Below are 17194 nucleotides of genomic sequence, written 5' to 3' on the forward strand. Positions count from 1 at the left end.
CGGAGGTGCTTGGGGGTGGCATTTATTTGCCACAATGATTATGATCCCACCGCTGCCTGCAGGGGCAGGGCCTGTTGATTTCCCTCCTGTGCCCTCCAGTCCTTGTGCACCTACTGTGTGCTGGGCACTGTGCTTAGTGATCACACACATGCAGAGAGAGCCTCAGTGTTGGAGGCCGCTGCCTGCCCAGCATGTCCCGGGTGACCCCCCTGCTGCGGTGGGGGGCCAGTGACAGGCCTCCCCCTCCCCTGGGATCTGTGCCATAAGGTCAGAGCTTCTGCCCTGTGCTGTTACAGTTCCGCCCACCTTGGAGGTTTCCCAGTATCCCGCGGCAGGGAACCAGGTGAATGTCACCTGCCAGGTGAAGGAGTTCTACCCCCGGAACCTACAGCTGACCTGGTTGGAGAATGGAAACCTGTCCCGAACAGAAAAGCCCTCGACTCTCCTGGAGAACAAGGATGGGACCTTCACCTGCACGAGCTGGCTCCTGGTGAACGCTTCTGCCCACAGGGGGAATGTGGTGCTCACCTGCCAGGTGGAGCATGACGGGCAGCCCGCGGTCTCCAAAGCCCTCACCCTGGCGGCCTCAGCTCACAAGGACAAGCAGGACACAAAGCCAAACCCTGGTGAGACCACCATGCCAACTGACCTGAATTATTTAATTTTATTTTTTTAATGTTATAAGTAGTAATCCATGCTTGTAGAATAATCTAGAACTCCATAAAGAAAGTAGAATCTTAAAGTGAGCTCCCTTCCCCCAATCCCCACATTTTAAGAGTGGCCACTGATGAGCGTTTGGGACATGTCTTTATAGGTCTTTCTGCATAAACACATGTAGAGCAGAGGGTGGGGGAGGGTGTCCCACTTGCGTGCCCTGCCCTTGCTGTCTGCACCTCACAATGACTACCTCCGCCATTCATGTCGCCATCCCCCGCCTTGCTCTCTTTAAACCCCCCCAACCAGGGTGCCATAACTAGCTCCCTATACGGGGTGGCGCAGGGACTTGGGGCGGCGCAGCTTATCCCTGTGACCTACATCTTGTGCATATTCTGTTACCTGAGTGGCTGTTTCTGTGGGATTTCTCAAGGAGCATTTGCAGACCCAGTGAGTGCCAGTTAAGGCGATGATCAGCTGCCAGTCTTCTGGGGGAGTGAAAGGTGTCAGGTCTGACACTTTCCAACCTGTTGCCATGGATCTCACTTCTTCAAAATGGCAGCCCTTCCTTGGAGTGTTAGTGTCACTGTTCAATGTCCCATTATCTGTCATTAGCATGGCTATGCCCGGAACATAGCATGCCCTTTAAATGGATAAGAATAGAGGTCACTTCTTTCTTTCATGCATCATTTAGGGGAGCAGGTGAGCTCTAAAGAAGCCTGGGGGCCCTGCTAGGCTGTTCTTGGCTGTCACCCAGATGAGGTTTTCATAGGGTGAACTCTGCGTGGGGACACAGGGGAGGTGGATGTCCACTCTGGGTCTGTCCCAGACTCACTGGGTGACCTGGACTAGTCAGTGCCTCTCTGCTTGCTCACGACAGTATTGAAGGAGATGAGCTTTGTGACCCCATAGCTTTGAGTCCCAGCTGCTAGGTACCATACTGTCTTGTGGAGGATCCTGACTTTAGGACCTGATCCTCATAGCACTCAAGAAATGCTTTCAGAAAGTATGAAAGAGTGAATTAGTTGGTTGATTGCTTGGTTGGTGAGTTAATCCTTGGGGCTATCCAATGAGTAGAGATTTGTTATTAATATCCGTAACACTGGAGGAAGCTGGTGTTGGAGGGAGATCTGTTCAAGTTCACACCCCAGGACATTGATTCCGACCCTGTTTCTGTGTCTTAGAATCCTGTGCCCTCATCTGGGACCTCCTGTCTGTGCCCCAGGGCAGGACAAGTGCCTGTCTTCATTTCAGGTGTCTGGGAACCGGAGCTCCTGTACCCAGGTTCCAGGCACAGATCGGGGACAGCCCCTGAGACCTCTGAGCCCCCTCTAACCCCCACCAGCTGCTGTGTGATACCCCAGTTGTGATTTGGGGCTTCAAATGGGTTGTGCCACTGGGGTGGCTGCTCTGTGGTTCACTCCAGATGAGGAGGGACAGGCTTGTGTTTTTCATGAGCGAGATTTCTGCCCACCTCCCACAGCCAGAATTCCACTGGCACCTCAGCATGGCTTTTCACTGCTCACAGGTGGCCCATGTGGGGTGACAATGTGCCAACATGGCTCGAAAGATCTGAGAAGACCCACTCATTCACATGTTCTGTTAAGGATGCCTGCCTGGTGGTGAGAAGAGACTATGGGCTTTCATTTTCATCATTTTTAATTTGCCAACCTGAAGCCTCTCTTCCCTGTGGTCCCCAGACCAGCCTAAGGACTTTAAAACCGTCTTCATCGCAGTGGGCGTGGTGTGTGCCTTGCTGGTGGCCCTGCTGATCGCCACCCTCTACCTCCTCCGGATCCGGCAGAGAAAAGGTGGGTGCATTCCCTCCTCTTCCTCAAGAGTTTGCCTCTGGGCTGTCCTTCCCAGAGGGAGCGACCCCAAGCATGCTTTGACCTACCTGTAGCCTAAGCCGTGAGGATTCCAGTTACTTCCAGTGACTAGAAACTCAGTGCCAGAGCTGACACAGCACCTGCCAAGCTGGATCCTTCCTACAGCCGCCCCTTGTGGTTACAGGGTGGCCACTATTGCTCCGGGCCTTACATCCTCATGGGATCACTGCTGAGGTGGGGAGCAGGGAGCTGTCAGTGGCAAAAAGGGACTCAGCCACTCTTCTTATATGTGTCAGGGAAGAAACTGCTTCCCAGAGCCCCTGGCAAATGTCTGCCTTCCTCTACCATGTCCAGGTGACACCTTCAGCCCCTTGGCAGGAGGCTGGAAAGGAGTGGGGAGAATAGCCCCACCTACCGCCAAGGGTGTTGGGAGGATTAAACAGGTGACTCTGCGTAAAATGTTAAGAAAGTGCCTAGCCCAGAGCAAGCACCCGGCAGGTGTTAGCTCCTGTGGTCCGTTTTCTTTATGAGTCCTCGCCCTGGAAAGTTCTCATAGCAGCAAGGTGTGCAGCCTTGGACTGCACTGCAAGAGGGTACAAGTTCAAAGCCAAGACATCGTCCCCTTGCTTGTGTGTGCACATGTGTGCATATGTGTGTGTGTGCGTGTGCATGTGCATGTGTGTGTGTGTGTGTTATTCCTGTAACAAGGCCTCTGACTTTGGAGTCAGATGATCCAAGTTCCCAACCCATGGAGTTTGGCCTCTGCAGGCCTCAGTTTCATCTGTGAAGTGCTAGAGCAAGCCTCCCTTAGAAGTAGTTACGAAACACAAATAGCTCCTGTGAAATAATTAGCTCTGGCACATTCTCAGACCTCAGAAATACACTCGTTTTCTTTCCTGTTCTCGGAAGAGATGGTCTTAAGCCAGTGTGTCTGAAACTTTTTTCATGACAGGTGATAGAAATTCATTTTATGTCTCAACCCAGTGTGCACACCCCTGTTTATGAAACTGGAATTCTGATATTTTCTTGTTTTGTCATATTCTATACTATATTCTCTTAAAAATGCTGGTTGTGTCCCACAGCTGTAAAGAGCAAAACCCCTCTGTGCCCAGACCTCTGGGCTGAGCTGGGGTGGGCATTGGTCAACATCCTGCTCACCTCTGGCCCCCAAGCTTCCCTCCCTCCTGGGCTGGCTGGCTGGCCTCAGCTGTGAGTACTCGCCGAGCCTCAAGCTGCCCTCCGGAAGCTGGAAGGGGTCCTGCCAGATCTTCCCGGCAGTTTCCTTAAAGTTGCTGGAGAGCCCCCACACAGGAAGGACTCCTCCTGCAGTGGGGAAGTGGGGTCCGTCGACCACCATGGTGACAAGCCAGCCCACCAGATGGAGCGTTCGTGGCACCCATTAGTGACCCAGGCCCCCTTTAGAGGCTCATCCTGGGACCATGTCGGCTCCAGCATGCCTGAGCTCATACCTTTGGCTTAGGAATTAGTGAGCCGTGCTCAGAGCAGGAATGGGGCTTGGAGGGATGCAGACACTGGAGACAGCCACCCAGCTCCTGAGCAGTGGCCTCCAGCGATAGTGACAACCAGCACTCAGCTCTTCTACGTCCCTGCTCTGTTCTCACCCCCGGCCCCTGCGGTAGTATAACTAACCCTATTTTCCAGGTGAGGGAACTGAGGCATTCGCTCAGGGTCTCACCACTGGTAAGTGGTGGCGTCAGGATTCAAACCTGAGCAGTGGGGTCTCCTGGGACCATATTTGGGGCCAAATCTGCACATGCTCCACCCTAATGACACCCCCTTCATCCTCCTTGGTCCCTGGAGGGGTCTGCCGGCCCGCTACCTGAATACTGCATGTCCTGATTTTAACTCTATCACTTACCAGCTTTGTGCCCACAAGGAATCTTCTAGTCTCTTGGGCGTGAAATCACGGAGGGTGATCGATGTCCCTGTTGCTGGGCTCTGAGACAACTTGTGTCCCAGCATTTTGCAACTTAGTGGCCTCCGCTGAGACATTTGATGCAGAGCGGCAGCTTTCTGAGTGGTGGCCTCTTCTGAGAGTCCAGTGCTGCGCGGGCACCGGGCGTCCCTGCCAGCTCAGCGCCCGTGCAGTGGCACACAGCCTCCAGCCTGTTGAAATGCAGCGCAGAGCATGTTGGAGTGTGCATGTTGCTCTTTAATTACAACGTTACAGCAAAGTGGGAGTCGAATGGTGGCTGAACCCCGCAGTTTCTCTGCGGGATGCCCCATATTATAGGCTTAAAATCTCTGAACCAGACGGACCCTTTCTTTCTTCCCAAGATCCTTTTTAGGAAAGTGGTGACATAAAAATAAGTGAACATCCAGCCCCACCCTGCAAGTCAGAGAGCTGAGCTCCAGCTCCAAGAGGGGAAATGACCCACTCAGGGTCACACAGCAAGTGAGTTGGTAGCAGAAGTGGGGTCCACACCCCCTTGATGTGAAGCCCTGCTAGAATCGGTTCTCTAGCAGGGAAGGGCCTGACTAGGGCCTGGCTTGGGTGGCATCTCAGGTAAGGTGTGTGACGAGTGGATGAGACCGGGCAGAGGGAAGGCAGCTGGCTCTCCCCATCTGAAGCTGCTTTGGGATCTGACTTTTGGCAACCTTTGGCTTTTTGGCAACCCCAGAGATGGGAAAACGGAAAGGCCCAGCTCACGGTCTTCCTCCCTGGAAGGTAGTGCCCCACCCCACTGGGGCGTTCATAGGGGTGTCGTATGGTTTGGAGAATCTGATTTCACCAATTCCTCCCAATGTTCCCAAAGGCAAACCTTTGCTCAAAACCATTATGTCAGGTGTATTTCTAGGTTCAGTAACTGACTTTTGCTTCTTTTGTTTCAGCCAAGGGCTCCACTTCTTCTACAAGGTAAGTGCCTCTATGGGCTCCTATGCTTTTGCGATTGTGATTTGGTTGTTTAACAGCCCCACAAACTGCAGCGCCGGATCCACACCACAGACCCTCACTCGCATGCCAGTCAACATTTCTGCTTCCTTCCTTTGTATGCTCCCTGCGCCAGGTCTGCTTTTGATTATTGTCTTGGTGCATGGAGGCGCTGATATCTTCATGCTGTCCACAGGCAGGGAGACCCCCACCAAGTACCATTTGCACTGTGGCAGAAACCCCCAAGTGTCCTGCACATGCCACCCCCAGATCCAAGTTGTATGCTTTGCTCTTTGCTTCATGGAATCCCTCAGCACAGTGGCCCCGGCAATGCCAGGGTGAAGAGAGAAAGGACCTTCCCGCAGCTTGAGCCCACGGCCTGGTCAGAGGCTCAGGCAATGACAGCACATCACATTAGTTTGTGGAATCCTGTCTTCAGTGATACTTGCTGAGTCCCTACTATGTGCCAGCTGTGTTCTGGGTGCTGGGGACATAGCAGTAAGAAGCATCAGCCCAGGCCTCCATGGGGCTCAGATGCCAGAGAGAGAAGCAGGTAGTAAGGATGGAGATGAATGTGATCGTGTCCGGCGGTGACAAATCAAACGCGAGGGCATGGAGACCAGTGGCACAGCTGTCTCAGGGGGGCGGAGCCTCCTCTAAGAGGGGATTGAGCAGGCACCTGAGCTAGGAAGTGGTGAACAAGGCTAGGGGTGTCCTGGCCAAGGAAGCAGGCGTGCAGGGCCTGGATGGGTTGTGTCGGGAGGCCGGTGTGGCTGGGGAAGAAGGAAGGGACGGGCCGGAGGGGAAGACCAGGAACAGGCCCACCGTCTCCCAGCCGAAGCCCAAGTAGCCAGTTGCTAACCCCGACTTGCAGCTTTTAGGAAGTCCCCCATCTCTGCCCCCAGCAGAGTAGAGGCAGCCCCTAACCTGCCGCGTGAATGTACCTGCATGGAAACATGTGAATGTTCATACTCAGGGTGATAAGTAGACGCTATAAATAGTTTGTTGGTTCGGGTCAGGCTTTGCCACCAAATGGGTTTTGCGCACCTTTTGATTTTTTGTTTTGTGAGTTTAGAATTGCAAAGCGGGAACCGAGGATCTGGAGTGGGGCCATGGCCTAGGGCGTGTGGTAGTTGACAGGACTGGGGGTTCACTCCCAGGAGCTCAAGGAGCCCGAGGAGGGAAATGATCTGACTGCTGTGTGGGGCTCAGGCTGTAGGAGGTGAGGGTAGAAGCTGCTGTGGTGACCCAGCTGGCCGGGCCCAGGTGGTGGTATTGGCAAGAGATGGTGAAAGTCTGGAGTTAATTTGAGATAGAGCTGTCAGGACTTGCTGATGAGTGGTACAGTCATGGATAGTCTCAAGTTGGGGTCCTGGAGGTCCCGTGTCCTGTGTCAGGGGCACTGATTGCATTGCCAGAGCTTCACCCTCCACCCCCAAGGGATTTTGAGAAGCGTGTGTTCCTTTCTTCCTGGCAGCGTGAGTCCCTAGCGCCCTTGGGAGAAAGCCTGGCTTTCTGCCTTGACCTCCACAGATGGCTTCCTGGTCTGAGCCCTGTCTGACTTCCCAGCCTCCTCATCCCCTGCCCAGCAGGCAACTCTCCAGCAGAGCGAGGCTCTTCCCTGCTTCTGTTGCTGTGCCTGCACTGAGCACAGTCTCCAAACCAAGTACACTTTTCCTAACAAGACTCGGCTTCTACCTTTTGCTTGAGAACACTCAATGGCTCCTGTGGCCCTCAGCATAGTCCATAGACCCTACTGAGTTGCCCGAGCTCCTGTGGTCCAGTCCTGGGGACGTGGACTGTCTCACTGCTGGCCACTCCTCAGCCCTCGCATCTGTGGCTCATGCTGCACCCCTCCCACCGCTGCATCCCCACTGTCTTGCTAGCGCTTCACATGGACCTCTCTCCCTGAGATGTGCCCCCAACCCTGCTCATATACCGCCCAGGGTCTCATAAGTCTGGAGGTGACAGTCACAGCTGGCTTGATAAGCAGCACCCCCTGGGGCTATGCAACATGGAGGCTAGAGTGGGCACCCCTCCTTTTACCTCCTTACCTCCTGCTTCTCCTCCTGGGCCCAGCAAGGACAACACCTCCTCCAGGGACAGGGCCTCTCCTGGTGTTCCTGCACTGACACCCCGATGTGTTCAAGGTGTCTCTACACTTGTCCCCATATTATAACCATCTCCCTTGAGGACAGGGACCATTACCCTCACGTTCACTGCTAATAACTGCTGAATTGAAATGGAATAGGTGCTCAGTAAATGTTCGTTGAATGAATGAGTGAAGGAATGAATGAATGCCTTTCCAGGCCACTCCAGCAATTACTAATCTTCATTGAATCCTTAAAACTCTCCCTCTCAGTGGCTTCATCCGAAATACAGAACGATCTCTCTTGTTTCGCTTTTATTGTTGTCATTATTTTTACTTGTCTACTCTCCCCAGTTAGACAATAAGTTCCTGGAAGAAAAGGGCAGTGTCAATAATAGTAATGACAACAGCCTCAGCAGCTAACATTTATCGTTTACTTATATTCCAGGAACTGATCTATGCTTTTACCTATATTAGCCCACTGGTGATTTTAATTATAGCAAAAACCCTGTGATTTACTACTGTCCCATTTTAATAGAACAGTTCTCAAATTTGAATGTGTAGCAGACAGAATCCCCTGGAGGACTTATTAAAACACAGATTACAGGGCCCCACCCCCAGGGTTTCTGATGAAGAACTGGTATTTTTAGCAAGTTCTCAGGTGCTGCTGAGGCTGCGGTTTCTGAGTCAGACTTAGAGAACCCTGTTCTACAAAATTACTGTCCCTTTGAATAGCTGTGGAAACTGAGGCTTAGGGAAGTCGTCACCCCCCCTTCCCCGGGGGCGCCCTAGCTAGTGAGTGCTGTCTGTGACTTCACCCCACATTTCTCTGACGCTGCCTCTGACGCTCTTCAGCTGCTCCGATGCCTCTCGCTGCCTATTTCTCCTTCCCCAGAGAAGGCGAGCGTTTTCTGTTTTCTATTTTTCCAACGTGAGCCTACCAAGGGAGCCGTGAGATCACTTGCTCCCTTTCATCTCTCTAAACCAGAGCAATAGCTAGTGAGTGGTAATGGTGGTTCCCCCCGTCAGCGGCAGCTTCAGTCGCTGGCTGGGATCAGACACTTTCCTGAGGACGGCAGGTAACAACAGAGCACCCCGGGGAGGGTGTCACAGGGGGATGCCGCTGCTTTGAGCTCAAAGGGCCCTTCAGGCTGCAGGGCTGGTGGACAGACTGGCTATTTCCGACTCCCTGGGTTAGAGCGAACATGCAAAACATTGTCTGTAATCTTCCCAGCTCAGACCGGAGAGGAATGTGTCTCTGCTCCCTTAATTGGGCACTGGGGTTCATTCAGTCTGCCATTTGCTCGCTTGTCAGATATCCGCTGCGTTTATTCTTAGAATATTTAGGGCTTCCCTGATTCTTTCATTTATTCACTGGATTGAGCACAGCTTAGTGCTAGGCCTTCAGCTACAGGATTACAAAGGGGAGCAAAAAGACACCCCGTCTCGTGGCCCATCTAGGTAAAGGGAGAGGTATTCATCCATCCATTCATTCACTCACTCATTCATTCATTCTGCAGTTGTTCTGGAATGCTAGTACCGTGCCAGCCCTTGGCGAGGTGTTGGGGCTGCCATGGGGAAGGAGGTGGGCTGCTCCTGCCCACATGGGTCTCCTGACCCTTTGGGAGGCCAGTGACCAAACAATCCAGGAGGTTAATACACGAGGTGATACAGCTGCTAACAAAATAAAAATATAGCCAGGCAGGGAGCAGAACAGGGGGGTGGGGGCGGCCAGTCTGAAAAGGCTTATCTAAGGAGGTGACATTTAGGAGGCAGCTGAAGTTGGACAGGCTCCAGCCATGGGAATATCTGGGGCAAAGCAGAGGGAATGGCTGGTGCCAAGACCCCAGGCAGGAGCAGTTGGACGTTGTTCATGGAACACGGGGCTGGGGCGGGGAGGCCAGGGCAGCTGGAGTGAATGAGTGGAGGATGGAAGGGTGGCGCACTCAGTGGGGGCAGGTGACATGGGCCTCATCAGTCAGGCTATGGAGATGAATCTCACTGTGTGGTGGGGAGGTGTAGGGTGTTTTGAGCAGAAAAACGATGTGCCATTACTTCTGTCTCACAGATTTTACAGGCGGAGAATGCCATGCAGAGGGGCAGGACTTGAAGTAGGGACCTCAGGGAGGAAGCGCCTCAGGAAGCCAGGGATCTAGGATGGTGAAGATGATGAAGTGGCTGGTTTGGTAGACACTTTGGAGGCAGAGTCAACAAGGCGTGCTGTGGATTAAATTTGGATTAGAAAGAAAGAAAGATTAGCCAAGCACAGGGAGCAGTAGTGGCGGTGCCACTCACCAAGACAGCAGAGACCAGGGGAGAGACAGTCAGGGAAAAATGGATGGTTGTTTCCAGTTGGCAGTATACACTGAGGGAGGGGAACCAGGCTTCTAAGAAATAAGTCTGGAGGTTCCGTGAAGGTTTTCTTGAGAAAGGACAGTTTAAAACAGGATCTGAGAGGCGAGGAGTGAAATAGATGACGAGGCAAGGGAGACTGGGTGTGCAGAAGCCCTGGGGCAGCCGACTGGCATTCATTCTACCCACTCTCGAGCACCTGTACCCATGTGGAAAGGAAGCATAGCAGGCAGACAGACAGACACATAAGCCAGAAGGAAAACATGCAAGAAGGCTGGAAATCATCATTGAGGAGCAGCCCCGGTAGCAGCCCCTGTCGGAGTTGACAACTTAGTCTTGTCCTTAAGAATACGCAAAGGTTAACCAAGAGAAAAGTAGCTGAGGGGGTCACTTGAGGCTGTTGTTGACACATAAAATATGTCGCATCAAGGAACTCTTTGGAAATACTTGGTGGGTAGCTAAGTGAGTGGTGGGCCTGGGGGTGTTAGAAGGGACTGGATCCGGTGGGCTTACCAGCATTTGGACTTGAACCAGAGGCAGTGGGAGCCCCTGGAGGGTTGGAAACCAGTGGGGTGCCACTAGATCTGCATGATCTTCCTCACCAGACGGTGGCCCTGCTTCTGGAGGGCTGTTTCTGTGGCCACGTGAGGCCTGTTGTGCCCCAGAACTGCTTTCTGAGCCAAGTACTCATGCCAAATCCATTAATAACCCCGCTGCCAAGCCCTATTGCTCATCTCTGACATTATCCAGGCTAACATCCTCTGAGTTGCCGCCTTGAGAATTTACACAACTCCCGCAGAACCGGCCTCTCTGGCTTGCTCACCACCTTGACCATGACCCACGGTGAGCCAAGCCACGGCCTCCAATTACAGAATCAAGTGCATGAATAGCTTCTTTGATTAACCAAGACTCTTGGCCCGTCTCTGTTCTTTCTTAAATCACACCTGGGTGTGCATAATACGGAACATTTGAAGAATGTGGGAAACTATAAAGCAGAAAAAAATGCCACCCAAAGACCCCTGCTTATAGCACCCCTGTTTCCTTTCATCGTTCCCCACACGTTTTTCATAATTGAGATCATTCCACAGAGTGATCAGCCTTGCTTTTTCATTTATCAATTTAATGTGATCATTTGTGATTAAAAAAAAATCCTCACCGTAAACATTTTAAATCTTTATCTACAAGTCTCCCTCATTGCCTTAACCAGTCCCAATGGGCAGTGCTGGAAGATCAGAACTGCCCTCCCCACCCCGCCCTGTGACCAATGCTTTTGTGGAGAAAGCTTTTCTCTATTTTTGAATTAAAAAAAATAAATAAACACAAAAAGATGTGCAATTATGAGTCAAAGGATGAGGACAACTTCCCACTTCTCGATTTGGCCCAGCTGCTTCTGTCAAGGGTTCCACCGGTTGCCGCTCCCACCAGCAATGTTATGCAAGTGCCCCTTTGCCCAGGCCTTCCCCAAGGATTTGAAAGATCCTTGCCATCGAGTGGGTAAAGAAAATAATAGTGCATTGCTTAAAATTCCTTCTTAGTGGGGGTGACTGAGCCCCTGGTCCAGACACCCCATACGCAGCTGTGTCCTCCACCCATGGGAAGTGGGTCCTGAATGTTACTCTTATTGAGTTGCATGGGCACAGGAGATAGTGAGGATATTTTTATCTTTGTCTCTTTCCTTTTTAGGTTGCATGAGCCCGAGAAGAATGCCAGAGAAATAACCCAGGTACAGTCCTTGGTGTGATGCCCTTCCCGGGAAACTCAATGGTGTGATTTCCTTGCATGGAGAGGAGTTGCAATTCCTGTTCTAAATTAAGACTGCCTCCCTGGGGTGGGAGGGTAGTGGTAGGAGGAACCTTCCTTCCCCCTTTTGCTCCAGGTTCCCTCCTTCTCCCTCCAGGGCGCCCCAGTCTGTCCTGGCCACCTGACTGGTGCCACACGCCACACAGCTCCAGGGTGGGGCCCCGTCACACAGCATTCTGTGTAAATGATGCCTCTGGGGTCAGCCTGCAGCCCCCCTCAGTGAGGAGCCTGTCTTTGGGCCTGGGCTCACCAGCCAGGCCAGCCCCTCCACAGGAACTCATGCTTCTACCTCCTCCTTCAGCCCCGTCCTTATCCCACAGAGCAGCGTAGGCCTGCCAGACCTCTCTCCTTTGCTGATGGAAAGACCCTGTGTCGTTAATTACTTCATGCCAGGGCACCCTCCCTCGAGCTGGCAGTGTCTCCTCGGTGCTGCTGAGGGATTTTGCCGGGAGCAGTGTTGGCTTGCGTCCGAGAAAGCTAGCCTTGCTCCTCATCCACTGACACCGGCAGACCTTGGAGGCAGAGGCCTCCTCTGCATCTTGTAAGGAGACAGGCTGGGCCCTGAACCCTGCATGGGAGGTCACCAGCTGTCCTTGACATTTTCCTGGCGCTCGTCATTTTCGATGTCATCTGTTGAAAGCTCGGGGCTAGGAAAAGGCTGGTGTTTATAGGCTGTGACCTGCTGTCCTGACCAGCACGGCCCCTGGTGGCCCTGGGTCCCAGCTCAGTAGTAATTACAAAACAAAACAATTTCCGATCGTGAGACGGGGTGGTGGGGGGGGGGGCCTCCCCCCAGTCATTCTTCCTCTGGACTGCTTTTTGGACCTTCAAGGGAAAGGATGAGAAAAATGGGTCAGGAAAACTATAAAAATTCATAGTCAGCCAAGGCTTGCTGACCACCTACTGTGCCTGGCCCCAGGTGGCGAGCAGGGGGGCCACCACTCACTCCTGTGGAGCTTGCCACCTGCCTTTGGGTACCCAGGGCCAGGCCAGGCCCTTGCCGGGGAGAGAATTTGATGCTGTTTGTGTGGGTGTCGCAGAGAAGTGGGTGCACCAGCAGGGTTCAGGACAGAGAGACTCGGGGATAGACCACAGCTTCGGAGTCCCATACGCTTTGGGCCTTCTCCAGCTGTGTGACTTTGACCATTGTCTCCCTGGATTTCAAGGGTTTTTATCTCTAATTTGGGGTACATAGCTGTTCCCTCACAGGGCTGTGGTTGCATGGTGCCTCTCGCTATTGAACCTGAGATCTTCAGTGATGGTGGTGCCCCGCAGCAGTGCTTGCTTGTAGCTGCTGCCCACGCTGTCCATGGCATCAGTGCCAGGCACAGAGGCAACCAACTTTGTCGTTCCATTTTAAGGTGGCCCTTGTGGGATAAGATTAGCACAGGGGAGATTTCCCCAAGGGCCAGGTGGTCAGGGATTATGAGCATATATTGAACAGTCGCCACATGCCAGGCTCCCTTCTAAGAGGTTTACCTGGATGATCTCATCCGATCCTCACAGCAGCCCCACAACAGGTACTATTGTTAGCCCTGCTTTATAGATGGGGAAAGCAAGGCCCAGAGAGGTTATGTGAATTGCCCATAGTCCTCAGTGAAAGAAGACAGAAGGAGGATTTGAACTCTGGCCTCTGGACAGCAGAGCCCTCCCCTCCTAGCCAGCTGGTGCCTCTTTTCTCCCACAGCCCAGCAACTCCATCTCTCAGTCCCCGCGTTCACCCTGAGTGAGGCTGAAATGGTTGTCTCCATCCAGCCCCCGAGTGAATGCACCCATTCGTTCATTCACTTACTCGTTCAGCATCACTTGGGCTCCTGTGCCAGCCATGGTTTCTGCATCGTAGCAAATGCTGTGTGAATATTTGTTGAGTAAATTACTAAATGACCAAATGTCCCCACCCTTTGGGGGATCAGCGTTTACTCAGGTCCCAAAACAGACATGGTCCTCAGTGGCCGATGCTCTCGTGGAAAACACGGCTGAGGAAGCACAGAGCAGGAGCCCCGCACCGTGAGGGCAGGTCTTAGGATGAAGCCAGGCTTGCGCTGAGATTTACATGGTACATTGGGTTTCATTGCAAGGAGGAGGGGCGGACAGTCTAGGCCGAGGGCAGAGCATGGGGGAAGGCCAGACAGAACCGCGGGAGGAGGTGACATTGAACCAGGACTGTGAGGTGGCCGCGCTGGCTTTAGGAAGATCCATCGGAGGAGGACACGCTGGGTAGGTGAGTGGCTGGGCTCTCCAGAATGACCCCCTCCCCCCCCACCGATCTCATTTAGATCCAGGAAACCAACGACATCAACAACGACATCACATATGCAGACCTGAACTTGCCCAAGGGGAAGAAATCTGCGCCCCTGGCTGCAGACCCCAACAACCACACGGAGTATGCCAGCATCCAGACCGGCCCCCCGCCTGCAGCCGAGGACACACTCACCTATGCCGACCTGGACATGGTCCACCTCAACCGGGGCCACAAGCAGCCAGCTCCCAAGCCTGAGCCGTCCTACTCGGAGTATGCCAGTGTTCAGGTCCAGAGGAAGTGAAACGGACCGGCGCCAGCTCTAGGGTCTGTTCCCGTGAGCCTTCCTGTCCCACACGGGGCAGCCGTGATGAGAACAGCCAGCCCAGCTCCTGGAGGGTCGGGGTGGCACAGGCCCTGGAACCCAAGGGTGAGGGTGGCTCTTGTCTCCCCAACCCTCGGCTTTCCACCATTTCAGGGCAGCCACACCCCCGGTGTTGCTAGACAGGGAGGCTGATTTTGCCAAACCAGCCAGGGAACCTGGGAAGTGGCCAGAGTTGCCACTGGGGGTCCAAGAACTCTCATGCCTCTCTCCATCAACCGTGGGTCTTCGTCATGGTCTTCGAGACCCTTGCTTGCCTCCTTGATGCTCTGCAGTCTGATCTTCCAGGGTGAGGAGAGAGAAAACCCCATCTCCTCCCCCCACGCCCACCACCACCCAATGGGGCTTTGGGAAAATGTTTTCCCTTGAGAACGAACTGCCCTCTCCTCGGGGAAGCTGGACAAACTCTGGGACCTGCATCCCGAGACTTGGGGTGGTCGCTGCCAACAGTCCTGGCCTCCCCATCCCTGGACTGAGAACCCCCTGCCCCGGGGGAGGAGAGGACCCTTGGGGAACCCCACCACCACCACCATGGACCCGCGTCGTCCTCGTGTCCCTCCGAGCTCCATGAGGACCCGTCATCCCAACTGTGACATTCCATGGGGCCCCGCCTCCTCTCTAGACCCGAGCTTGCTTCCTCCAGCTAGCACTAACTCAGCAACATCCCGCTGTGGACGCCTGTAAATTATTGAGAAATGTGAAACGTGCAATCTTGAAACTGAGGTGTTAGAAAATTTGATCTGTGGTGTTTTGTTTTGTTTTTTTCTTAAAACAGCAGCAACGTTCTCTCGGCTCTTTGTCATGTGTTGAAACCCATGGTTGGGTCTTGTGCTGTCTAAGGTTTAAGAGTCGGTGGCCATGGAGGGGTTTTCTCATAGCAGAAACCGAGCTCCTCCAAGTCCCAGAGGCCCAAGGATGGGAAGAAGCCTCTCGTGGAAGAAGGCTCAGCCTTCTCTCAGGACTCGGTTGGCCTTGTTCCCAGTCGAGCCACGTGGCCGGGAGCACTGCCTTCCGTGACCCCTGTGTGGTAAGTCCAGGCTTGCCCAGTGCTGCTCCAGGCTGCTCCTCCCCAGTAGTCTTGTTGAGACCTGATGCCTCAGTCTGTGCGCCAGGAAGGAGGGGAGCAGAAGGTGTTCCCCCACACTCTCAGCACTTTAGGGCTGTGCAGGGTCAAGAAGCTGCACCTGGCTATTCCCCGATCCCTTTCCCCATCCCAGTTCTCTGAACTAATCCCTGCAGAGGGAATCTTCTCCCCTCTGCTCTCAAACCCAGTCAGGATCAAGCTGGAATAAATCCAAGACAGCCGGGAGGACAGGGCGGCAGCGACGCCAGGACTGACCCGCCTCCTGTCCCTTGGCTCAGGAGACTGGGCAGAGGTACTGACCTATGACCCTCAAATTTTCCCTTCCAGCTCAGTTTGGAGGCTGCCTGGGCCCGGGGCAAGCAGACGTTGCAAGTCCTGTTTATTGGCCTCACGTATGATCATCAAAACTTAGTGTTGAGATGCTCAACTTCACACCCCTGGTTTGACCATTTAATGTCCGAGGGGTTCCTGGCTCAGGCAGGCAGAGCAGGGGCTGAGTCTTCCCTGCCCATCAGCAGGTCCTACAGGTGAACTTCAGGAGCTCAGCACAGGCCAGCCCTCTAGGGGACAGTGATCTGGTGTTTGACATGATGGCATCCAGGAATCTGCTGAGCCAACAGGCCATGTGGGGTGCTCTGGCCCTATGAGCCAGTTTCTCGGTGGCATCTGGGAGCACAGTGGCCCAGCCACCTGGCTTGGGCTGTTTCCAAATTACAAAGGGTTGGCTTGTAAACTTGAATCTCCCTCTTTTCTGCCCAGAGAGAGCACACGTGCTTGAGCACTCGCACACACGTGCGTGCACACATACATGCACACACATAGGATTTTAAAAGAATGTTTTCTTGGTGCCATTTTAATTTCATTTCATTTTGAATTTTGGAAGGGGAATAAAGGTTTCCAAGGAAGTCTTGTAGCTTTAGCTCCAGCCTGGCAGCCTGGAGATTCCCATACCTTGTGTATCGAAGCCCAGGAAAAGGAAGAGGTCGAATCAACAGTGTGGACGGAGCGTGGTTTCGGGAGTTTATTTTAAGACTGCTGGGAAGGAAACAGGCCCCATTTTGTATATAGTTGCAACTTAAACTTTTTGGCTTGCAAAATATTTTTGTAATAAAGATTTCTGGGTAACAATGACCCCTTTGGGTGTTGAGTGTCCTTGTCTCTGTGAGTATGTCTCCCAGCCCCAGGGGCCCGGAGCACAGCAGGTGTGGCCCCAGGACTCGGGAACAAGAACAGCAGGTCTTGGTCCTCCCTGTGGGCGTTGTCCACACTGACTTGTCTCCCTGGCTCAGAGGGAGTCAGTGTGAGGCTGTGTTTGCTGCATACACAGAATTCGGGAGACAACAGACTGAATCCACTCTGGTACTTCAAAGCAGCAGGCATTCAAATAACACACCTCTCTGAGGCTCAGGCCTGTCATCGGCATGACGGGGACAAAATAAACTCCACTGGGTTTACCGTGGGGGTTGAAGAGTAACCAGCACTCAGAGGCCTTCCAGAGTGTTGGATCTTCTTCCTGCCTTAAAATTCACACATGGGGTCTGGTTGACTCAATAAGGTCTTGGACAGGTAGGTCACTCCCTAATCTCGCTAATGTTTACCCTAGAATACCCTCTCCGATGACTATATCAAGGGCTAGTATGTAGTAGGTGCTCAATAAATGTTAGTTTCCTTACTTCCCCTCCACTAGAACATTAATATGGTTGATGCTAAGTATATAATGATTTTAACATAGTATCAACACTACTTACTGTGGTTCAGCACTTTACATGAGTTAACTCCTTTAAACCTCCCAACTCCAGATAGGTAGGGTTACTGACCTCGCAAGGCACAGAGAGGTAGTGTAACATGCAGAATCACACTGCAACTGCATTC

General features: G+C 53.1%; 1 protein-coding gene across 1 annotated transcript in view; it reads left to right on the plus strand.

Moving 5' to 3' along the window:
- Positions 1–16448, plus strand: part of LOC119234852 (tyrosine-protein phosphatase non-receptor type substrate 1) — a 39658-nt gene extending 23210 nt beyond the window's left edge. The window contains exons 4-9 of the mRNA XM_037497900.2: positions 297–626; positions 727–729; positions 2355–2465; positions 5337–5361; positions 11501–11540; positions 13894–16448. Coding sequence (XP_037353797.1) covers positions 297–626; positions 727–729; positions 2355–2465; positions 5337–5361; positions 11501–11540; positions 13894–14160 — 776 coding nt within the window. The 3' untranslated portion in view covers positions 14161–16448. The remainder of the gene's footprint in view (positions 1–296; positions 627–726; positions 730–2354; positions 2466–5336; positions 5362–11500; positions 11541–13893) is intronic.
- Positions 16449–17194: the final 746 nt, after the last annotated feature.

This window comes from Talpa occidentalis, unplaced genomic scaffold, assembly GCF_014898055.3.
Source record: "Talpa occidentalis isolate TD23 unplaced genomic scaffold, MPIMG_talOcc4v2.1 talOcc4.10, whole genome shotgun sequence".
Taxonomy (NCBI): domain Eukaryota; kingdom Metazoa; phylum Chordata; class Mammalia; order Eulipotyphla; family Talpidae; genus Talpa; species Talpa occidentalis.